This window comes from Branchiostoma belcheri, unplaced genomic scaffold (assembly GCF_001625305.1).
Source record: "Branchiostoma belcheri isolate BF01 breed outbred unplaced genomic scaffold, Haploidv18h27 scaffold29, whole genome shotgun sequence".
Classification (NCBI taxonomy): Eukaryota; Metazoa; Chordata; class Leptocardii; order Amphioxiformes; family Branchiostomatidae; genus Branchiostoma; species Branchiostoma belcheri.
The window spans coordinates 2,631,649-2,656,082 of record NW_017803898.1 but is presented as its reverse complement, the minus strand read 5'-3'; the positions used below and the strand labels follow the sequence as shown (position 1 = coordinate 2,656,082).

Sequence of the window (24,434 nt, the reverse complement as noted above, 5' to 3'; positions counted from 1 at the left end):
AAAGTCCTTAACAATAGTGATGGTAACAGCTGGTGCGTTTAGTCAATAGACTTGTGCAAGACTGACTCACAAAAGATGCTACCCTTTCTAGAAGCATCCACTTTCAGTATTACAAAAGAGGTACTGAATTCATACAATACGGAAAATACTACTTTTGATATGCCCCTGTTTACGTTCGTAGCACGAGTTTTATTTTTCATTTTTTTGTGTGATCGTTATATTTTGTGAAATTGATTTTAGCCATTGGATATCTACAGGAAGATGGGCTATTCCACAATCTCACAACCCCTGTCAAAAGTGGATCCGTCCACTGTAATCTGAAAAGTCAACGTAGAATTATTTAATACAGCTCATTTGTCAAACTGACAGATTCAGACCTCAGTTGGAAGAAATAGTGGGACAAACAACACTAACCATGGGAGTCGGTAGCGGTTAGGGAAAGCGTCGTCTGCAAAAAGGACTACGGACAAAACTACAACTACGTAAGTGTACTTGTTTAACAGTTAACTGTTTATTCATAAAAATCAGCCTCGCAGCCTGTACAAAAAATTACGATTTTTTTCAGTTACTTTAATGTCTGGCAGATACAAAATTTGCCAGACAAAATTGTTAAAACGTTTCGTTTCTAGATAGTTAAACGTATGTTGTAGACTAGGACTCAGTAGCCACTTACATGTTTTTAGTAGCGTTAAAGAAGTTTAGACAGTCAGCAGAATAAGAACTGAAATCAAGAAGTTTTAACGACAGCGAACGTGAAATATTTGTGGGGAAGGGACAGCGTTACCTAACTTACTTTTGCTAGATAGTAAGGCGTACGTTTTAGACTAGGATTCAGCAACCACGTCCATTGTATAGTTGGAGAGGCAGGCAAAGAACAACTTTAATTACAACTAGCTGGCTGCCAGGAAATATTTCAAGGCTGAGAAAGCCTGACAGGACGCAGTTGAAAATAAGCCATTTTTTGTAAGGTAGTCAACAAGTGTGGATTGTTTTGCAGACATGTTGCTTTGTGTTAATTTCAGACAAGGACATACCGCGCCATTTTTAGCAAAAAAAAGAGAGATCGATTGTATAACCGTAGCGTTCAATGCTATTACCAAGGTCGCTTGTTACCCAACAACTAAACTAGCTAACGGAAAAATACCACCCAAAAAGACACTTTGAAGGGATAACTTTCTTCACAATCATATGACGAGTGTAATTTGCCAAAATTGTCACCAACGGACTTGATTCAAAATATTGCACAGGAAAACTTTGAACGAGAAAAAAGTCAGTATTGATTGTTTTGATACAACATTCCTGTTCATGTCAGTTCCTTGTTAACTAACACAAAACAACAGACTTAACATTTGTTGCAACAATTTACGTTCAAAGTCACGACTTCATCCATTGTGCTATATCCTTATTTGACATCGAAAAATCTATTTCAAAAGCCTGACCAAGAAAAAAAAAGAACCTCCACGACCCAAAATGGCGGCCGCGGTCACCTTGGTGTTGACCGTTCTCGTCTCGGCGCCTCTCGCGAGATCTCAGTTCGTGACGGAGGATTTCTCGCACACGGGGATCTGTGGAGGGCCCAGACCGCTCTGCCGCTGTACCGAGCCGCTTAAGGACCACTTCTTCGTGGACTGCCACGGCAAGGGACTGAGCAGCATACCTGAAGACATACCGGAGAAAACACTGGTCCTGTGAGTATTGCTGGATCTTTCAGTGTGTGTGTGTGTGTGTGTGTGTGTGTGTGTACTACATGTGTGTGTGTGTGTACTACATGTGTGTGTGTGTGTGTGTGTGTGTGTGTGTACTACATGTGTGTGTGTGTGTGTGTGTGTGCGCGCGCGCGCGCGTGTGTGTGTGTCTGTAAGTCTGTAGTTTTTTTTAGTACATTAGGAAGTCAGGAAGGTCATCAATGAAGCGATTAATACAAAGATTACCTCATTTTCTTTCTTCACTTCACTTCCACGTACGGAAATATGATTTGACCAACCAAGCCACGACCGATTTTTTTGGAAGGTGCAAACCGTCCAACTTCTTCCCTAGTTTCATAAAATAAAGCAGGTTTCCTCGCTTATTCGTTAGCAATAGATATTGTGAACGTTAACAATAAGGATGGAAACGTGCTTCACCACGTGAGGGCGAAACTTTGCCTTTTTGTGTTTATTTTTAACGACTCTTTTTTCTTTTTTCTCATCTCTAGGCGGCTAAGTTGGAACAACATCGTTAAGATTCCAGCTGGCGCGTTCCAGCGACTCAAATCCCTCAACGTGCTGTGAGTTAGAGTTATTTCCGTCTTTTTACGTTGCGGTCAGCATTTTAGCTCGGCTTAAAATCGTTTGAAAAGGATCTAAAGAGTCACGTTGACAAACAGTGGACATCTTTTAGCTGACCTGCAATAGTTCGGTCCGTACCACTTTGTATACATGCCTCATAGCCTTCACTTATTAATATAAGAAATTGTGCGGCCCTGTACCTATCTGTCCGTACCACTTTGTATACCTGCGTCATAGCCCTATTATATTGTGTTGTGCCGCCCTGTAACTATTTTTCCAACAAAAAAGTGTATGATTGGTGTGTCACGCGAAATCTAGTTATCATAGATAACTATATGTGATGTTTAGTAAGTAAATTGATCATACACTTATCTACATTAGTAACTTGTTTACATGCACCTCTCAGACATCTCCAAATGAACGCCATAGAGGATATAGAAGAAGGAGCATTTGTAGGGTTGACTCACCTACGGGAACTGTAAGTACTATTACACCACATTCCTCATACGACATTAATCAGTTACTTCTCATTTATCGAGCCTCAAAAAAGTTTCCTGTGTTTTGTATTGCTTAACATAAAAATGCACAGGACACAGCGGAAGACAACTCCAGAGGCTATTATATTAGCCTTACCACAGAAAGAGAGAAAATATAACTGACAGAAATTAAATACAAGTTCTATAACGAATAACATTACATCTCGAGGGTTGGACATTTTAAGATGCATATAAGTCAACGTGTAAAACTAGATTAATGTATATTCTAAAATTGAATGGTTTTAAACGTAGGCAAATTTAGTGAAGTGTAAATCTTGTTGCGTTGCGTCGATGTTTCACGATGTTTCAATTTTTTTATGTTAAACTTTTTATTAATGATATCTACAGGGATCTTCACTCAAACGTTCTGACGAACATCAAGGCCAGGACCTTCCGTCCGCTCATGTCATTGGCCAGGCTGTGAGTTACCGTTATATTTGAATTTTGTTGATAACTATGCCATTGGCCAGGCTGTGAGTTACCGTTATATTTGAATTTTGAAATGTTGCTAATAATCATGCAATTTGTCAAGCTATGAGATACTACTATATTCAACAGTCATTCAAAACTTTACCGTTTTAAGGTTCTAAATGGCTCTTTATGTGAACAAAGCATGTAACAATACTTGCCAGAGCTAAAGGTTAACTGGTAAAGGTCTGTATTGATATTGATAGATTTTTGGTTCTACTCTTACGATTAAAACATAACTTACAGTGTACATAATGTTGTAAGTCCATTTTTATCTGACTCGTTTGCTATTTCTTAGGGATTTGAGTCACAACATCATCAGCAACATTCAAGACGACGCCTTCAGGAATCTCAACAGGATGAGAAGCCTGTAAGTTCACCAATATTTGAATTGAACATGTGATTGTTATTCACTTAAAATAAACTGTATTTCATGTTAATACTTTAGAGTTACAACTTTAGATCCAACACAAAAAGTTCTCTCACCTAAACCTTTCGACCAGTCACTCTGGTCTTCCTCAGTAGACTGACCCAGTGAGGCTTGCCATGTGGCTTCTTTGAAGTGTGACGTCAACACTGGGTCAAAGGTATCTGGTAGACGATGTCGGCCCCCGCGGTTCAGTGTATTTGTGTATTTCCATTTTTCTCAGTGTGCTGAACGGGAACCACTTCTTCTGCGACTGCGAGCTGCTGTGGCTGCGGAAGTGGCTGTTGTGGAAGCGCCACACTGTGGACATTACCGGCGCTGCATGCAGCATGCCCGAGACCTTCAAGGGGAAGATGATCTCTGAGACGGAAGGACGCCTCTTCATCTGCCCCGGTTTGTCTTTTTATGCTTACCGAAGAAAGATATATTGTTTTTGCTCAGTTTCCTCTTCTTCCTCTTCTTTTTTTTCATGTTTATCGAAGGAAAACATATTGTTTTTGCTCTGTTTCCTCTTCTTCTTCAAACAAATAAGGTCAGTGACCTGATGAACCAGACATTTGTTACCATGGTATTGGTATAGGTATAGTGGGACTTACAAAACACATTCAGACACTCACCCACATAGACAGGCAGAGAAGCCCAAAATCATACTATGGCTTCAATATCTTTGGGCGAAGAGAAAAGCTTTAAAGTAAGACAAAAAAGTTGCTTAACAAGGACTCATAATACCAAACCAATGATACATTATAAATCTACTTGTTTTACATTAAGCAAAACATATCCTCATATATGAAAAGGCAACGCATTACACATACTGACAAGCATCTAACAATGCATTTGATCACAGCTGTTAATGCCTGCGATAAGCAAAATCAACACGAATCAATGATCAAAAGATAAGACAGCAAAAGCCAAATCAATCGCAAAGGTTAGCCAGGCTTTTCATACAGTAAAACCTGTAACAGCTGATATTAGTACTTACGTTAATCAACTGACGCTGCGGGCCTGAAAAAAGATTGACTTTTACAAGATCCGATCAAATTCTAGAAGCCCCTTTTTTGTGTAGTTCCCAAGCTGTCTACTTGTTTTACATTCACCAATACATATCCTCATACATGAAAATACAACGCATTACTAGGGCATACTGACAAGCATCTAACAATACATATGATCGCAGCTGTTAATGCCTTAATGCCAAAATGAACACGAATCAATGATTAAAAGATAAGACAGGAAAAGCCGAATCAATCGCAAAGGTGTGTCAGGCTTTTCATATAGTAAAACCTGTAACAGCTGATATTAGCGCTTACGTTACTGCAGTGAATCTGCAGACCTGACAAAGAATGATTTTTTTAATCCGATCAAATTCTCGAGTTTCCGTTTGTTTAGTTCCCAAGCTGTTGCCTACAGTCAATATGAGGATGCTATTAACCTTAAAACAAACACGAGGCACCAAAATCCAAAACCGGCTGTATCCTGTTACTGCTAGAGCGCATTGTTTTCATGATTACTCATTACGTACATGAAAAGAAAGATCAATATTGGCATAAAAGCCGCAGCGGAAATTTTTGCAAACCCTTTCTTCAAAACCTACCAGATTGCATCCGGAGAGAAAGATTAAACAGGAAGCGAATTTAGATCAAAAGCAAAGGGAAAAATCCGACGACAGCTGCTTCCCCTTACATTAAGAAATCTTCTTGGCATGATTGTTCGTTGCATTAATATATGGATTGAAAATATAATCTTCAAGCAGATATTTCAACAGAGCTTTTAAAATATATTGATAGACAAGGCAGTATGCATGAAATATAGGCTACCGAGGATCTATTGCGCCGGCTGGCAAGAAAATAGCACATAGAAAACGATCATAGGTCATTGTGATAAAGAATTTTTAAGTACATGTACTATAATGATAGAATAACTATATTGCATGACACTTGTACATGGTACAACGTACTTGGCAACAGCTATATGTTGAACATAGATGATATATGGGTGGTGTATCTTAGACTGAATGAAAGTACAGATGGAGCTTAAAATGAAATTAAACTAAAGCATCATGATAGTTAAAACAAAGTAATTGAAACTCAAACGCACGACCGAAACGTTTAAGCACAGAAAGCTAATTATAAAGCATAAAGCAATATGTTCATGTTATACCCCTAGAGCGAGTGTGTGGCCACCTTGGTCCGTTTGTTGGTGCTGAGAAGCTCCGCCATGTTCTCTGCCAGCTTAACTCCTGAAAATTGTATGTAGATTACAGGAAATGGTCTTAAAGACCACGAAACCTCCGAAATTCATTCTGGATGTCTCTTTTTTTTACCCTAGAGCGAGTTTGTGGCCACCTGGGCCCATTCGTCGGCGCTGAGAAACTTCGCCATGTCCACTACCGGGATATAGTGACGGTGTACTACCAGTGCATCGAGGGGCACGAGCTGGTTTCGGGGGACCTGGAGCAGAGCTGCGACTTTAACAACCCCTACTGGACGGGACAGAGCCCGGTCTGCAGTGGTAAGGGCTCGGTCGTACGTCTGTCGTACGTTTATCGTATGTTTGTCCTATGTTTGCCCGAAATGTGCCCGAAATGAAATCTGCAGAATTCTGGAATATGAAGCCAGAAATCTGCAAAATTCTGGAACTGAAGCCAGAATTCTAGAACCAAAGCCAGAATTCTGCAGAATTCTGAAACTGAAGCAAGAATTCTGCAGAATTGAGTTAACCCCTAAGGGGTCCTCGATAGCTGCTACGTATTTCTTACATCATTTTTACCTGTATAGTTAACGACATTAGCCCATCTAGATGTGAGGTTGCTGAGATATGGGAAGTAGTCCGGAATTAAACTGGAAGTCCGAAATTAATCTGCACGCTGTTAATGTTAACCTGTGCGCCATTACAGCTCAAAACTGCGGAGACCCTGGTCGCGGCATCTACGCTGAGCGGCATGGCGACAGCTACACCTACCTGTCCGAGGTGCGCTATGAATGCTGGGAAGGGTACTACCTGGTGGCGGGCGATCTGCGCAGGCGCTGTTCCCTTGACGACCAGAACGGCGTTCTGAAGTGGGAAGGGTCTCCACCTATCTGTTTACGTGAGTAAAATGGCTTCATTGCCATTGTTATTATGTTTACCGAAGGAAAACATATTGCTTTTGCTCAGTTTCTTCCTCTTCTTCCTCTCCAAACAGTGACCCCTGACCTGACCGATGACATGATTTGTTGACGTCTGTCATCATGGTGACTGGTGTTGGGTTGCATTATGTTGCAATATTATGGTCTGCTCTGCTCCTGCCATCATATACTAGTAGTACATGTATGTGAATGTGTTTGAGTAAGAATTAACAGAGCAGACAATATCTCTATATAATGTCCGTGGTTATTGTTTTAGTGGAAACAGACACGGAAGCCACTCCAACAGAACAAGCCACGGAAGGATCGGGTTACAATTCCAACCCTGTGCATGACCACGAAGATGAGGAAGAGTCCATTATGAAGGAGGTAGGGGCCATTCTCAGCCACATCAACGAATCCTCCGCAGTAACCGACCCCCCTACGGAAGAATCGGATCTTCCCATCACAGAACCGCCTATGCCTGTTCTATCACCCGAAGAGGAAGAAACTTTACGCCTTCTCCGACAACACAGTCCTACCGCTACGGAGCACGACATTGTTGAAGAGGAAGAACAAGAGAAAGATCCTGTTCTTTCCGGAGGTGCACTATCTGCTGTAGAGAGAGCCATAGACGTCTACGACGCGCACGTCAAAGAACACGAGAGACATGAAGAAGAGGAACTTCTTAAGGCGCGAGAAGAAATCTACAACAACGAAGAACAAGAAGAAGTTGAGGAAGGGGAAGTTCAAATTGAAGCAGAGAAGGTAGAACTTCCAGGAGATAACATCATAGCAGAGACTGGTTTGGAGCTGCCGGACGAAGTGCTGAGGGTTTTCCAGGAGCACCAACATGGGGAGAGCGAAGAGGTGGCGGAAAACGGCGTGTTTGAGGGCAGGAACAGGATTTCAGACGAAGATGTGATGAGGATGCTGAGAGAACTGGCTGACGTTGATGCTGCAACTGGTGAGAGATGTTTTAATGCATTTACACGTGCATGTATGTATGTAGGAAATATCTGCTGTGTTGGAGACATCAATTGCTTGTAATACTTTAAGAGTAAGGAATGGTAAAAGCGGTAGGAATCGTTTAAGATTTTGTAGTGACAGGTATGTTTGAAATTATCAAAGAAAAAGAACTTTATTGACATAAAAAAGTACAGCGACTTTCGTAAGACGTACAAAGCATTTAAGAAATTGTAATAGTAGTAATGAAACAATATTAAAAGTAAATATAAACAATAAGAAGAAGTTAAATAAAAAGGACCTTAATCCTTCCCCTTCAATCTTTAAGACAACATCCTGGCCCTTCTTGGAGCTCTCGAGGAACTCGCAGAGAAAGAGGCTGACCTTGACGCAGAGCAGCTTGACCTTGCCACCGCCATCTTGGAAAGGATCGTGAAGCTTGATGGGATTGACGCAGAGATTGCTGGGAGACTCGTCAAGGTCATCAGTTACCTGACGGGACTGACCTTGGAGAACATGGTGGAAGCGGAGACTCGGTTCAAAGCTTGTTCAAGGTCAGTAGGAAGAGTCTTATTTTTCCTTAGAACTTGCTGTAAGACCCAATTTCTGGATCTTAAAGGTTAGGAACCGTCGGCATTAAAAGGATAGCCAAAAATGATTTGTCATTTAGATTAAAAAAAGATTACCCCCCCCCGGAAAAAAGCTACTGAAAGCTTACCCAGCGGTCCTAAGATGAAATAAATAAATTGGTAAACCCTTGACATACTAAAAGACCTTAGCTTTGAGGGTATGTTAAACACATGGATTTCCAACGTTCCCCCAAGAGTATTATCTATGTGCGGTTTCATTAAATGGACTCTTAATTCGTAAAAAATTCTTTTTTTTTCACTTCCCAGGATTGTTAAGAGTGTGGATGCCATGAACATACAAGTCGAGTCCACCGCACCTGACGAAATGTTCGAGTCCAAATACCTCGCCACCGGACTGGTCAATCTGGGGCAGTCGTTCGACGGGATGTCATTCGCAGACTATGGAGACGGGCAGGTATGTGACGTGTATATATTCTCCTTTTATGGCGACGCCTCAGGCGGAGCCTAATGGTGCAGTTTTTTTGTGTGCAGTTTGCAAGAATTCTAGGAATTGTACAGGAATTGTATCCACAGGCATGGAATGTCCACAGGACTATCTCACAGCTCTGTAATTTTGCTGACACACATGTATGCCCACATCCAAACTTAGTGAAATTCCTGGGCTCGTTCACTATACACTTAGGGGAGGGTAAGAGTGATCTATTGAACTGTCCTGTATCTGTCAAGACTTAACAGGTAACCAGGTACATGTATACTGCCAGTGATGCACATAGGATATTAGACGTTATGTTAATGATATACATAATGTACAATTACCAGTGTTAAGTTGCAATGGAGCTGATGACTATCGATGTTTATTCGTATACTGCTGCTGCCTCACAGGTCCAACTGTACCAGGAAGACGGAATCTCCCCGGACAGGCACAGCTCCTACATCCGGCTGCCGCCCAGCCTGCTGACCGGAACAGATGTCCACAATGTCAGTCGGGTGCACTTTGCCGTCTACAGGGAGTCTAACATCTTCAAGGTACTGTCTTCTATTTATCCATTCATTTCATTAAAAACAGCTGGGTAGCCCATTCAGCTTATATAAGCTGCTCTCCGATGGAGCCCAGTGATAATGGCATATGATTAGACAAAATCCATCATTGGTTGCTAGTATTTTTTAATAACTATGTGTTGGCTGTTTCTATATTAGGCTATGCAGAAGGCGTCACCGCACGTGCATCATTCACCAATCATAGAGTCCTACGTCACAAGCGTCAGGGATATCGACCAGGTTCTACGCGGTGACGTCATTTCCGCTTCTGTCGGCAACCTCCATCTCAGCGACCTCCCTGACCCGGCGAAAATCGTGTTCTATCACGAAGAGGATTCTGTAAGTGACGATATTGTTGGAAGTTGTCAAGAAGTGCTTATGATTACACTTTTACCTTACGCCTGTGTGTGTGCATGTGTGTGTGTGTGTGTGTGTATGTGTTTGTGAGTGTGTGTGTGTATGTCTGTGCGTGATTGTATGTGTGTAATTGTACGTGAATGGGTATGGGTAAAGAGAACAAAGTTTACCATATTTATACCCTTTTACCAACACAGTGCTGTGAGGTGTATAAAGCGTTTTGTAATATGTAATTTTGGATTTCTATTTCTGTTTTAGCTCATTGGTGACCGTGAATGTGTCTACTGGGATTTTCAGCTCAACGGTAAATTCCACACTTTTCTGAAATTTCTATCATCATCTTCTAGTCGAAAAAAATATATACATATATGACGACTATGCTGTGACAAAGAATCAACTAGAAATTGGTTACCAAATATCTATCTTATCTTCGATACAAAGTTTCACAGCTGTAACATTGGTGCGTTGGTACTTTTCAGATCAGAAAGGCGGTTGGTCGTCTGAGGGTTGTACTGTGTACCACGCTGCTGACACACACACAGTCTGCCACTGTAACCATCTCACCAACTTTGCTCTGCTCATGGTAGGTTCAACTTCTGCTTTTTTACATGCTATTGTTTTGCCCTTTTGTCTACATGCTTTTGTTTATATTGCTTATTTGCTACATGCTGTTTTGTTACTTGTTGTTTTGTTTTTATTTACCATAATATGATTGTACGTACCTTTCTTTGTCAGTAGTAGTAGGGCTAAGGTTAGGAACCTGCCAGAGTTGCTCACTGCTGTGGCCTGTAAGTTTCTATGTTTCCCAAAAAAACAAAACAAAAAAATGGCTGCTTACCTATCAAAAACTTTTTTGCTTTCGAGAGTACAAAGTCTTTTTATTGTTTGCAGGATGTTTACGGCTCCACGGCAAAGCTGAGCGCAGAGAACCAAAAGGCGCTGTCCATCATCTCAATGATCGGATGTGCCGTGTCGTCTGCAGGCTTGCTCTTCGCTCTGATCACCTTCCTGCTTTTCAGGTTAGCTTATAGCTCTGTGTATGTGTGTGTGTGTGTGTGTGTGTGTGTGTGTGTGTGTGTGTGTGTGTGTGTGTGTGTGTGTGTGTGTGTATGTGTGCGTGTGTGTGTGTGTTTGGGTGTACGTGTGTGTGTGTGTCTGTGTATGTGTACGTGTGTCTGTGTTTGTGTGCGTGCGCGAGTGTTTGTGTGTGTGGTATCAGTGTCTCTCTATCAGTGTCAGGCTCTATAAATGTGCCTGCGTTTGTGTGGGTGTTCATTCATGTGTCCGTGTGTATTTTCACTGTACATGTATTTTCCGTATTTACTACTATTGCCCCTTATTCTACCGTTTTTTTACCCAGAACCCTCCGTCGGGACAACCCTACCAAGATCCTGATCAACCTGTGCGTGGCGCTTTTATTGGTGAACTTGACCTTCGTGACCTTGTCTCACCCGGAACAGTTTCATGCCGGCTTCATGTGTAAAACTCACGCCATGGTAAATATCCACTTTACACACCGTTTTAAAAAATATCCACTATTCATCTAAAACTATTTATCTTTCCTTCTATTGTTGTCGTGCCTAACTCCCGTATCAGTCTACATATTAGGCCAATTTCTGTATACCTCATTCCAAATCATCAATTGTATCGTAACTCATATTTTTTATCGATAGTAATTTGTAGTAATAATTGTAAGATTAATACTACACACACGTTGTATCATGTATAATTGTCGCACAATAAAGTTGACTCATTACCTCTAACGTTTGTCAGAAAATCTTGTCTTAAAACACCTAGCAAAGGGCATTCGACCCTAGCAACCGACCGCTGTGGTTCTAATGAAATGAAAACGATGGCAAGGTGAAAAAAGCTAAAGTCAACTCAAAGTTATCGGATATTTGAGCGTTAAAACTCCAGATTTAACATAATTCCTTTTTTTTTAATTTGTATATACATCTAAAAAGCTGGTGATTTGTAAGAAGGGTCAGTGTAATGTGTACCATATGATTTTATGAAGAAATAAATCAGTCAACATCATTATCAAACCTGTTACCTAGGTGATGCACTACGCGCTGTTGGCCGCCATTGCCTGGATGGGAATAGAGGCCGTGAACATGTACCTCGCGTTTGTCAAGGTTTTCGACACCTACTATACTAACTTTGTCATGAAGATTTGCGTGGCTGGCTGGGGTAGGATGGCTTTTCTTATTACATATTTTATATTCTGATCCAGTGTTACATAATCTCTTGCTCTCAGGGCTAGTAGAGCTAGAAAAATCTTGTGTTTCCTGCTTGCCGACGGCTCTAGAAAAAACTGCAGATCCTAGCCTTGTTTGACCCTGCAAGGGACATAAATTTTTAAGAGCTAATCAATCATTTCTAGCTTCATGATCAGGCACCTGAGCGATGAAACGTTGTAAAATTGGTTCTCCAACATTGACTTTGAACACAAAAAGTGTCCCCGTGTGTTTTTTTTTGTTTCATATTCTAAGGGAGTAAAATATTGTTCCTACTGTATGTGTGTTTAGGTGATTCTCAACTGGTACACACAGATACACATGCACACACACACATGCACACACACACACACACACACACACACACACACACACACACACACACACAGATATATACACACACACACACACACACACACACACACACACACACACACATACACTGTGGCCGCTGCTACGTTTTGTCTGTTGAAGTAGAAGGATCTCAAAGCACTGTGCATGTAGGAGTGGAGTCTACCGTTACTGGTTGCCTTCTTAACTTTGTTACCTACTTGTACCACAGGCACCCCTCTTGTGATCGTGGCGATAACCGCAGCTATCGACATCGATGTGTACGGCTATAAAGAGGGGATGTAAGTAACTTTCCATTGTCTCAGAAGTCTTCAGTCACTTGTAGACAATCCTACATGCGCTCGTCATTCTATCACCTTCTGTTAAAAAGTGCTGCAAACAATATTTCAAACAGTGCAAAAAATGTATTTTAAAACTTAGGGTTTTGAAAGGTAAAACTCCAATTCTCGTGAGACTAGGTCACTCCATAAACAAGATGTACAGTCGACATAAAAAATTGTGAGGTTTTTTTTTTTTGATTGATGAATTTTCTACTAACTGCACTACCAATGTTCTACATGCCCACAGTTGCTACCTGTCTGGTATCGCCTTCTACGCAGCGTTTGTGGCGCCTGTTTGTGTCGTGCTTCTCTTCAACACCACCATGTACGGGCTGGTGCTGCGCCATGTTGTACGCATGAGAGGAAAGGTAGCATCACATTCGCATACTTCATAATAAAGTGGTTTATTGTCAACTTGTCGACTGAAATTGTCCACAGTTTGCAGCCACATGAGTGGCTGAATTGATGTAAGGACATTACTGTAACAATGATATACAAGTAGTAGACGTTCGGAATTACAACTCACACAAATACACTTAAAAGCACACTGAAATAACGCATTGAAATAACAGTATTGATGATATAAAATAACATAGTATAAGATCTTGTTTAAAATTAGAAATTGCTTAAAATTCGGGTCGATTAAAAGTCAATATCAATTTCAGTTTCCAATATTATTTGGAACTAATGACCAAAAAAGGGAAGAAACACATATTCTTTGAGATTCACCAGTTTCAACATCTGGTACAACATCTATTTCATTCCAATATAGGCAAAGAAGATAAAATATGTAAGTCATCATACAAAAACGTCAATTCTCCACTTTCAGGTAAAAAAGAGTTGGCCACATGTAAAGTGGTCAAACTTGTCAAGTGCAATTACTGGTACTCAGTACCCTACCTTGAAGTCATCCGACGAACACACCGTGCTGCAAATATGTTTACATATGTCTACATGTCTACACCACAGGCAGAGAAGTCTGAATTGTCCGAGGTGGTGACCAAACTAAAGCGAGCTGCTGGCCTGTGTGTGCTGCTGGGGGTGACCTGGCTGTTCGCCATGCTGGCCATTGACAAGGCTGCAGCATTCTTCAGCTACGTCTTCGCCATCTGTAACTCGCTGCAAGGTACTGTTGCTTGTATTTTCGAGAATTTCTTTTTTTTCTGTTTTCTTTTAACAGGGTAAACGCACTCAGTGCTAAACGCATCGATTCTCATTTGAACACATTATCGTTGTAACCAAATTTATTTTAGTTGCAGAGTCCTACGTATACATCCTCTCCGCTAATAGATATAAACTATTCGCTGTAGGATATCAGTCAAGCCAGATAGGATGGCCCAATGCCTTATATTACGAAACAAATCAAATCAAATGTAAACAAAAAGCCCAAGTTTAAGTTCGTTGTTCTTGGGGCCTACCTTGGCATCGTGTCTTCGGCGCGCACGTGGATTAGAATTCCCTGTGTATGTATCCTTGCGTCCGTCTTTTTTGTTTTCCCACTGTCTTTCAGTTCTCCCTCTCTTTCTGTCAAGGTTTCATGTTTGGCTGCGCGCAAAAGGTTGGCCAATCAGCGGAGGCCACCTGTGGGCAGATCGGGTTACACGTATTCCCGCCACACCCATATTTGGACGCGCGCGAAATGTTCGCCAATCAGAGGAGGCCAACCGTGGTCAGAAATTCCCGCCATACGGGCGATAGTCCACTTTGTTTGTCCGGTGTGTTTCGATAGTCTGAAACTGTTCTACAGTTTGTTAAAAACTACTGCTCTGTTTATTGTTACTCATCATCATCATCATAGTCCTTTACATCCTGTCGGACGATCAGTTCAGAGTTTGTGGGCCCGGCGCGGTTTGCAGCTAACCCAGCCTTGATACGTCGATGAAGGTTAGACCCAGCCTTGCTTCTGCAGGGCTTGTTGCAGGTCACACATGTTAAGGCTGATTGCAAGCATTGTTCTTTGTGCTTATAAACCTGCATTTCCCCTCTGGTCTCTCAGTCACTGACGAAAGTTAGTGGATACTAGCTGAAACGTCTGACGTTTTCAACATGATATCCAGTTGCTTGAGTAACTGCTTTTTGGCGCTTTGTTCTTTCTTTTTCTGTCTTCTGGCATTGTCTTTGCTCTTTACTCAAACATATTTCTATAATATAAATGAGGAGAGACTCTAGCTCTGTCCTCCTGTAGTCAAAATGTTTATTTTTTTTCCTGCAGGCTTCTTCATCTTCGTGTTCCACTGCGTGTTGCGTAAGTCTGCCCGGAAGCGCTGGATGGCGCTGCTGCCCTGCTGGCCTGACGAACAGCGGGACTTCTCCCGGTACAGGAGCAGCGCAAACAGCCAGGTGTGTGCCTTTGTGTGTGTGTGTGTGTGTGTGTGTGTGTGTGTGTGTGTGTGTGTGTGTCTGTGTGTGTGTGTGTGTGTGTCCGTGTGCGTGCGTGTGTGTGTGCGCTTCCCTGCTGGCCGGACGAACAGCGGGACTTCTCCCGGTACAGGAGCAGCGCGAACAGCCAGGTATGTGTGTGTGTGTGTGTGTGTGTGTGTGTGTGTCTGTGTGTGTGTGTGCGTGTGTACATGTGTGTGTGGATGGCGCTGCTGCCCTGCTGGCCTGACGAACAGCGGGACTTCTCACGGTACAGGAGCAGCGCAAACAGCCAGGTGTGTGTGTGTGTGTGTAGCTGTATCTGTATCAGTATAGCCGGTATAACCGCCGTTCGGCGTAACACACCAGATTCGCAGGCACTCGGCGCGGTGGCAGCTGGCTATATCCCACCGAACGACTTGTTACACTCAGTCTTTGCACATGTAATTGCAGGGGTTGTTTAACGTTTTCTAGTGATGATGCCCCAACTGTGCACTCTACGAGTTCTGGGGAAATACGAGTTTTTGAACACCTCAATTCTTGGTTGATAGCTCTGATATTTGTATGCATGTATGTATGTACGTGTTTGTCTGTGTTTCTGTTTGATATTGTGAACGCATTAAATCTATAGATGTTTTATATTCTACCATCTGTCCACAGGGTAGCTACCAGCGAGCGGTTGCTCCCCGTGCCCAGCGCCCCGGCAGTGCCACGAGCGTCCGGCGGCTCTCTGCCCTGAGCGGCGGCCCGCGCGGCTCCCTTACCAGCGCCGGCACCCGGCCCTCCATCTGCAGCGGCGGTTCCAGGCCCTCTATCTGCAGTGCCGACGGAGGAGGAGACGAGATTAGGCGCGTGCCGAGAAAGTTCGTCTGCCTCAACAACGAGGAGAAACAACAAAACGACGGACAAGAATAACATACTACGTTGCACGATTACGTGATCAGGAATCGGCATGCAAAAGTCTAGGCTTCTCCATGACTTTCTAAAGGGGGTTGGCATAGCAAAATTCAGCAAAAAAAGGCCTTAACCAGGTGGGTTTGCGGCGAAAAAGAGAAACGAAAAACCGACGGACATGAATAACAATCAATTAGGATCAGGAATTGGGTGGGTTAGGACTTCTAACATGCGAATGTCTGGGCTTCTCTATGACTTTCTTAAGTGTTAATTAGGAGTGTAAAATTCAGCAACAATTAGGTCGTTTGCATGAACAACGAAGAGAAGGAGAAGCAACAAAACATCAGGCTATATGATGTGGAATTCGGTTGGGACTTGCATACCCGCACTAAGAAACAAGGATGCGCAGTTTTTTTGGCCTTCTCAGCCTCAAACTCACAGGAGCATGCATACTTCAAAGACTAGGTACAACCATACATTGATTTGCCTCTTGACAAGTTCTGATTCAATAAACACCGTGATGTTTGAAATCACCAACATTATACAGCTTTACTTATGATAAAAATAAGGTATAGTTAGGAATATATTTAAACAGATTTAATAATAATAAATGACGCTTAACAAACTTTAACGCAAATTAAGCATTATATCTTGTCATTAAATATCATTACTAACCTACGAAGTTGAGAGATTGAATAGGCATGTGTTTAATTTGCCTCAGCATATTTACCACGATAAACAGCACTAACTGCCCTACAGTTTAATAATAAATTATGTTAGTTGACTTAACTGTAACTACATGTATATTGTGATGGCCACCTTTTATAGTAGCTAAGTCTTACACAGCTTACATAGAGTGCACGTTTAGCAACACATGTCCAAACGATGTCACATTTACGGATATTTTGTCTTTATTATATCCATTAAATGATTATCAGCTTGCCAGAGTATGTCAATATGTTTCATCGATGTACAACAAGGGGTTAATACTGAACACATCACTTTTTCTGCATAACAGTGCCTGGTATTCATCTACAAAAAGTTAAGCTTTCCGCTTATTTTGCTTATGGTGACGTTATAGTTCGCATTTATGTTCTTGTGCGTGTTTTTTGGAATTACATGCAAAGACACATTAAACACAATGCAAAGATAAGTCTTATGTCTCAAAAATATTTCATATCACCTCTCCCCACATATAATTGCCTTATATTGTAAACGAGTATTCTAACCTTGTCAGGACATATGAATGCATTAGCTGTCAGTTGTAGCAAGCATACAAATTATATATATAATTACTGCAGTCCAAAAATACACTTTTGATCATCGCACACGCTTCGAGTGTTTGCATCATTTGTATCGCTATTTTTAGTGAAAATTATACAGCGCTTTCAAAAGCCTGCAAAGATGCAGCTAATGTAACGATTACGAATTATTATAATAGCCCAGTCCAAAAATAATTTCTTCTGTATGGACTGAAAAATAAGACTAAAGTTAGCATCATTCCTCGCTATTTTCAGTTAGAATTATGTGTGTTTTAGAAGGAATTAAGGCTCTCGCTTTGCTTCACCTGACGTCGTGATGGCAAAACATCGTAGCATAGTCCCAAAATAATAATACACTTTAATAATCGCGTTCTTACGCTACAAGTTCAATAGACTGGATAACACATTCACATCATAGGGCTCTGATCAAAGCTAACATCACACATTTGACTTGCGAGTGATTTTTAGATCGTGCATAGCTGCAGCTAACGTCACATCATACGTTTCTAATTAAACACTGCTCTGAGATATAAAAGTACCAGAGTCAGGGCCCTGGGCCGTCCATTATACAACAACTTAACGGAGAGAGGCAAGGCGCCAAGGCAGGCATGTATAGAATTTTGTTGTTTACGTTGTTTTTGCTCTGTTTCTTCTCCCTCTTCTTCTCCAAACAAATAAGGTCAAAGACCTGAACCAGGCGTCTGTAACCGTGGTACGTAGTGTTGGGTTATATCATGTTGCAATTTTATAGCAGGAGGAATTTACGACTCCTGTCACAGTATATATGAATGTACGTCGGTGAAGGTTAGACATCCAGGCAATACGATACGCCAAAAAGCAGTAACTCAAGCAACTGGATATGATTTTCCAAAATCATATCCAGTTGCTTGAGTAACTGCTTTTTGGCGTATATATGAATGTGTTTTAGTAAGAAGAGAAGATGGTATTATGCATTTACTTTGCAAATGTTACCTTTCTAGTGTTGACTCTTATTTCATTTGGCCAGGAAAAGAATTATAAGCTGCGTTTGTTTGAATACGGTAGTGCGTCAATTGAGCTTTTCTCGGCCGTCATTCAAAATATCCAATCATACCGAGCTCTTGTACCTCTTGAAGCTGGATGACAGCTGGTTTTATTGAATGCTACCGTACCTTCAGCTGCCTGCCGTCATAGCAACAGAATAGAAATCACTCATAAACGCCCAATAGGTTTACATACTGTAATAGAGCGATGCATTTCTGAAGCACGCAAGGTAGACAAGACTACATCGTTTTTTTTACGTGTATTGTAATCTCGGTTGTTTACGTGCATTCTAATCAAGAGTCAAGGACATTCGTAATCCTCGACAACCAGGGACAAACAAGAGAAGGTTAGTTGAAGAAATGGATGACAACAAGTCCCGTGTACGCGGCGACACCTTCCCAGAATCGGAGCTTCGGAAGATACAGCGGCAAAGGAAGATATCCACTGATGTCAGCGCGTCGAGGCGGAGGATAGCGTCGGTGGAAAGCTGCCCCGCGTCCCGACAAAATACGCTCCGACCCTCCGGTGGTGACGGGAAAGACCAAAAGCTGCCTCCTATAGGCGTAAGCAACAGGTTGGTGACGAGAAACCAACACGGTGAAGCAACGACGTGCAGTTTTGGACCTAAGACGCCGTCGCAACCTCAAGCACGCAGGCAAAGGAAAGACACACCTGCCTTCTTAACACCTCATCTACAACAAGGGTGCCTAAAAGTAAAAGACATTTGGCTGCAGAAAATGAAGAAGCAAAATAAGTCTTCGCCCAGCAGTTGTTCTGTTGTAGGTCAACATGTTTCACCTGACTCCCCGGTCTCTACTGCTGCAAAAGATCGTATGGGCCACTATCCCCCACTGAGAATGCTGGAAAGCGTGGAGAAAGAGGTGAGTGAAAATTGTTTCAAGTGCATCTCTGTCTGTGAAAACATAATGTACAACGTAGATAGTCCTTTTTATCCTTTTATTGTTAAATATGAATGGAACTTTTAGCGGGGATGTTGCAGTTGTTTTATTTTTAGTTGCAGTTGCTTTTTTTAGTTCCAACTAACGTAGATCTAGTTAAACGCAACAAATGGCTAAACTACCTGAAATGCTCTAAGACGAGTCGTGTTTGTTTATATTGCCTTGCTCTTTTACCAAAGGCTTTGCCGCTCCTCCTACCTCCTGTAAGAAGAAATGCAGTGACTGCCGTTCCAGAGCATCAAGAAGACTGGTGTAAACAAGAGGACGAGGTAAAGCTCCTACAGTACAGAGCAGAACAATAGAACATAACATAAAATAACAAAAGAACAGAACAATAGAACAGAAAAAAGAACAGAACAACAGAACAGAACACATCAGCTAGTTTCTCATACTCGCTTTGCGATTTTAGAGGTTAGAGAAGTTAGAGGAAGAATTTTTCATACTCGTAATGTGATCCGAGTTAGACGAAGCCTTTTTTTCGTTTTTGCAATTTTTTAATATTTATGCCATTGTTCTAATGTCTCTTATGCTGTCATGTCAAATTATGATCTTTAGTTGTGACACCAAAAAGCAAACCTTACAGCAGGGATGAGACTCCCTGAATTGCAAAGAGTTTGCGTACACAAATTTACAAATTACAACGGACAAGGCAGACGATATATACAAGCCTCATAGACATTATTATACATTATTTTGTACTAAGTAAACCTTCTGACTGTATACAGATGAGGTTATCTAATGTATTATGCAGATGAAGTTATCTAATGTATCTAATGTCTTACATACAGGAGACTGATACTGCAAAGCCTTATGTCGACATGTGGACTAAGATGGCGCCGCTGCGGCCTGACAGGACCAGTCTGACGTCACTGCCTGCCGTGGCAGGTTCCAACACCAACGGGAAGGAACCACGTCAGACGTTCTACACAAACCAGACCGACTGGGGACCAGCGGTAGACAGGAAGTCATCAAGACACCAAACTCGAGTGGAGCAAACAGCGACAGCTTTTGGCTCATTTGTGGAGAAGAGCACAAAAGATTGCGGAGGCCAGGATACAGAGTGTCATCATCTAACACCACCTGTAGATTCTCTGAAAGACGGGGCAAACATCGCAGCTTGTTTCAACCAGATAGCGAGTTATCGTTCCCCCCAAAAGCCAGTTGTGGATTCTCTTCAAAACATCGGCTTGCTTTCAAGGCAAAACATACCGGGGAAACCAGGCAATGTCGAAGATCAGTGGCAGCGTTGCTCGTTGCAGGTACAAACTGATGTGAACACAGCAGTATCATTAAAGCCCTCGTCAACACACACGCAAATTGAGGAAAGTGGTCAAATAAAATCGCAGCCGAATCTGGTAACGACGACCAACTTGATGTCTCGCAATCACGCACATCAGAACAAAGGCATATCAAAGGGAAGGCTCGAAACTGTTCCTGTTGCACTCTGTCTAGATGGTGAAGCTTTTGAACCTGAAAATACAGTGAAACACCCAAGAGAAAGACGCCGAAGAAACGCACTGATTACTGGCTTTAAACCTGCAACAGCAATGCCTCAAAGCAAGGCGTATGATATAGGACTCAAGTCAAAACAGTCTGAGCCAAAAAAGAAAAAACTATCTGTAAAGTACGTCGATGAAGATTAGACATCTAGGTAATAAGATACGCCAAAAAGCAGTTACTCAAGCAAGTGGATATGATTTTGATTTTTTTTTCTCCTCTGGTCTCTCAGTCACTGACGAAAGCTAGTGGATGCTAGCTGAAACGTCTGACCGTTTCCAAAATCATATCCAGTTGCTTGAGTAACTGTTTTCGGCGTATCTGTAAAGTATATACAGCAGCCAAATGTTTTACAATGTATTTATTGGTTGCAAGTACTTTACAACAGCTGCATTTTTAACCATTGCAATATAGCATAGATTTTTGTGTGCCCAATCTAACATTTGATAAGTCTACGCATTGTATTTCAAACACATACTTAAAACTCATATGGAAGTACATGTACTTACCAATATAATAACACAAAGCTTTCCATGATTTTCTACATTTCACATGTCAGTTAAATGTTAATACTAGAATAGGAAATGACTATAATTAGTCACTTTCAGTATGTTTATTGATCGATGCAGGCATTAAAAGTTGATCGATTAGAAGTTTACAGTAATAACTTAGGATCAATACATCACAGCAGCCTCAGCGTCTTGTGGTGATGTTTCAGTGTCAGAAAATGTAGGCACAGGTGACAGCTGTGTGATGATTTATCACACAGTTCATTCTTTCCTAGAACTATCGCAGAGTGGAACTCACTGTCACCAAGTACAGTAGGGGCACTGTCAATAGATAGCTTTAAACAATGTCTAGAGCTAGAAGTTCAAGGGTTAGGTGTAACAAGTCGATCGGTGTAATAAAGCCAGCTGCCGCCGCGCCGCGTGCCTGCGAAGCTGGTGTGTTACGCTGAAAGGCGGTTATACCGGCTATACAGATACAGATACCTGATTATCTGATGTCGAAGGAGGAAATTCCGTGACTTGAAATTACCCAGCCGGTTTTTTGTGGATGTTTAGGGGATCCTTCTTAAGTTTTCGAAACGTTGTAGTGAATCCTTAATGTTTGTTCAGCTCACAAGTGACATAAACACAGAAAATTATGTTCCATCATCAAAGAGATATAGATTGGTACTGTAACAGTTTTCTTTTTTTTTACTTTCAAATTTCTCTTTTAGCTTCTTAGCTTCTTTCTTTATCTTTTATCATTTATCCGTGATCAACATCATGTTTTTAAAATGTCAATAAAAAGCGGGCTGCAAAGTTGAGCTTCTTATTAATCAAGAAAGTTCAAACAAACAAAACTATCATTTTGACTACAGCTAAGATTATTTCTCGTGCTCTATCTCTAGTTTACTGATGTTACGTGGTGAGATGTTGATGACTCTGGTTCTCATGTAACCATTGGTGGGCGACCCGGGAATTCTGTAACAATCCCAAAGTCGCGATTTCACATTGTAACATTGAGTCGCGTTCGAACTCACCATAAAAACCGTATCACCAAGAGACACGCAATCGTCAAGATACTGTTCCGAATACGATTTAAACAAGGTCGACCATTGGCCGGTGGTTACATTGTAGCATGAGAAATCCCCGGGCCTTCCACCAATCAGGTACAGCGTATCATGCACGGATGACATGCTAAAGACAAAACGGCTCTTTCTAACCGTGCTAACTCTTCTCCACTGCCCAGTACACTGTAACAGTGTGTACAATTTCTCTCCGTTATCAAATGATAAAGTAATGTATATCTTCCCCATACAAACAGCTACACAAGGCTTAATCATATCAGTAGGAAGAGGCTCGAGTCTTTTCCACGAGCCTTTGCGTAAATCGTAAGCTTCCACTGAAGCTAAGGCTTTAGTGTTTGACCCACACGATCTGCACAGTTGGTTGCCGCCTATGGCGTAAAGAGTATTTCCTAGACCGATAAATGCGAAGTTAGCTCTTGAGTCAGTCATTGCTGCAAACGGTGTCCACTTGTGTGTTAATACGTCGAAACAAATGGAAGATTTCTGCATCTGGTCGCTTTTGAAGGAGGTAAAACCGCCCGTGAGAAACAGGTAGTTGTGCAGGGAGGCTACACCGCATGCGTTGGTTGAAAAAGACGACGGGACATCGCAATATGGCGTCCAATCGCCAGTTTGCACGTCCAAGAGGTGCATTGTTCGTGGGGCGTCTTGCGTCAGATGTACATCTTTGTCGTATGACCCGATTGTGCATATGGTGTCTTTGCCGCCGAATCGGAGGGACCGAACAGCTTCCTGTTGTTCTTCTGTCAGTCTTTCAAAGGTGTTAGACCGTAGCAACTCAAGATAATTGATACTGAGATGTCTTAAAGTAGCTTTCTCGAGATCGGGAAGAAAGTGCAGGTCGGCAACTTCAAACATTTCAGCTGCATTTTCAACCGTTACGCTCATCTTTGCATGACTGATGACGTCATCCATCTGTAAGAATATCGCCGTCGTCAGGATTTCTTGAGTACCTGATTGTTCAAACGTCAGCTGACCGGTCTGAAAGAAGTTGAGCAGTTTTCTGATGACGTCGACGGTGACGTCATGGAGCACGACGGACTTCTGTGTAGATTCACGCATGCCAGAAGAGAACATGGCGCGGAAATATTGACTGTGGTTTACCAATGTCTGTTTGTCAACCAGTATCTGTTCATCTTCAATAATAAGTGAGACGGTCTCTTCTTCCATGGCTGGTTTCAGCAACGGGTATGGCCTGAAAGAAAATGTTAATGTCATAAATCAAAGTGAAACAGAAAAGATTAGAAAATAAAAAAATACAGAGAAATCAAAATTTTATTAAAGAAGAAGAAAGTTTGGTTGGCAAATGAAAGTGGGAGTTGATACACAGTGTGAGTAGATCAAACATAAAACTTAGGTCTTACGCAGCTAATGACTAGACATGGTGATCGCACACTCAAGTTATTTCAAGTTGACTTATTTTATACCGCCACCAACGCAGAGGACGTATACAGGACGGGACTATACTCATTTTCACTTGAGTTAAGTGAGGAAAGTCGTGTAAAGTGCCTTTCCCAAGGGCACAAGATCGGTGGCATGTAGGCCTCGAACCCGGGACCTCTTGGTTCCGAGTCAAGCACTCTGCAACTACGCCGCAAGACCCCACTTGCGTACTTGACGCATGGATGTGTGTTATGCCCCGAAGGTCGGTTATGTGACACAAATAGTTTAAAAATCAATGTAAACACACACACACAGAGAACACAAAAGACACATACGAACAAACACCACATATATATACATACACCCAAACCATACATATATAAGTAAGGTATATTCTAAATATTCATATTTTAATGTATAATGTTTTATTGTGTTTTAGACATAAAATTCAGAAATTACAATTCCCACAGTATGTAGTGTAATTTTGTTACGAATGATATACGTTGTTTCTCTTTCCAATCGTTAGAAAGAAAATTAATTGTTCAAACTAACAACAGCAATCAGTAACTGTAAATCAGACCATTAACTATGAACGCATCCCTGCAGGTATTGTCTTATATAACCGGGGCTTCCCAGTAGTTTGTTGGCTCATTAACCCCATGTGATGTCGTGAATTAATTGCCCAAGACGTTAATTTTTCTGCTTTCTGTATACTGTTAATTTGGTCGTTTATCATTGCACCTTTGACAGGGGCTTGCATTAAGACTATATGGCATAGTCTAAAGATATTAGTTTTCTCTGATGCTAGTCTCTAAATTTTG

The 24,434-nt window shown here is 41.7% G+C and overlaps 4 protein-coding genes across 4 annotated transcripts; 3 read left to right on the top strand and 1 right to left on the bottom strand.

Moving 5' to 3' along the window:
• The first annotated feature begins 1,263 nt into the window (after positions 1-1,263).
• On the top strand, positions 1,264-12,626 carry LOC109472968 (adhesion G-protein coupled receptor G4-like). The gene is made up of 17 exons (XM_019772832.1): positions 1,264-1,688; positions 2,195-2,266; positions 3,570-3,641; positions 3,922-4,091; positions 6,027-6,209; positions 6,595-6,786; positions 7,083-7,769; positions 8,097-8,322; positions 8,665-8,812; positions 9,241-9,384; positions 9,556-9,735; positions 10,012-10,057; positions 10,233-10,336; positions 10,645-10,772; positions 11,114-11,249; positions 11,811-11,943; positions 12,553-12,626. Exons 1-17 carry the CDS (start codon positions 1,471-1,473, stop codon positions 12,624-12,626), a joined length of 2,913 nt encoding a protein of 970 aa, XP_019628391.1. The 5' UTR covers positions 1,264-1,470.
• A 2,247-nt stretch (positions 12,627-14,873) lies between these two features.
• On the top strand, positions 14,874-15,934 carry LOC109472967. The gene is made up of 2 exons (XM_019772831.1): positions 14,874-15,001; positions 15,680-15,934. The coding sequence occupies exons 1-2, from the start codon at positions 14,930-14,932 to the stop codon at positions 15,932-15,934; spliced, it is 327 nt and encodes a 108-aa protein (XP_019628390.1). The 5' UTR covers positions 14,874-14,929.
• Positions 15,935-18,557: 2,623 nt separating this feature from the next.
• On the top strand, positions 18,558-20,642 carry LOC109472966. Its single transcript, XM_019772830.1, has 3 exons — positions 18,558-19,079; positions 19,946-20,239; positions 20,610-20,642. The coding sequence occupies exons 1-3, from the start codon at positions 18,558-18,560 to the stop codon at positions 20,640-20,642; spliced, it is 849 nt and encodes a 282-aa protein (XP_019628389.1).
• A 1,384-nt stretch (positions 20,643-22,026) lies between these two features.
• LOC109473027 (kelch-like protein 42) lies at positions 22,027-23,400 on the bottom strand. The gene has a single exon (XM_019772920.1). It carries the CDS (start codon positions 23,398-23,400, stop codon positions 22,027-22,029), a length of 1,374 nt encoding a protein of 457 aa, XP_019628479.1.
• Between the last annotated feature and the right edge of the window lie 1,034 nt (positions 23,401-24,434).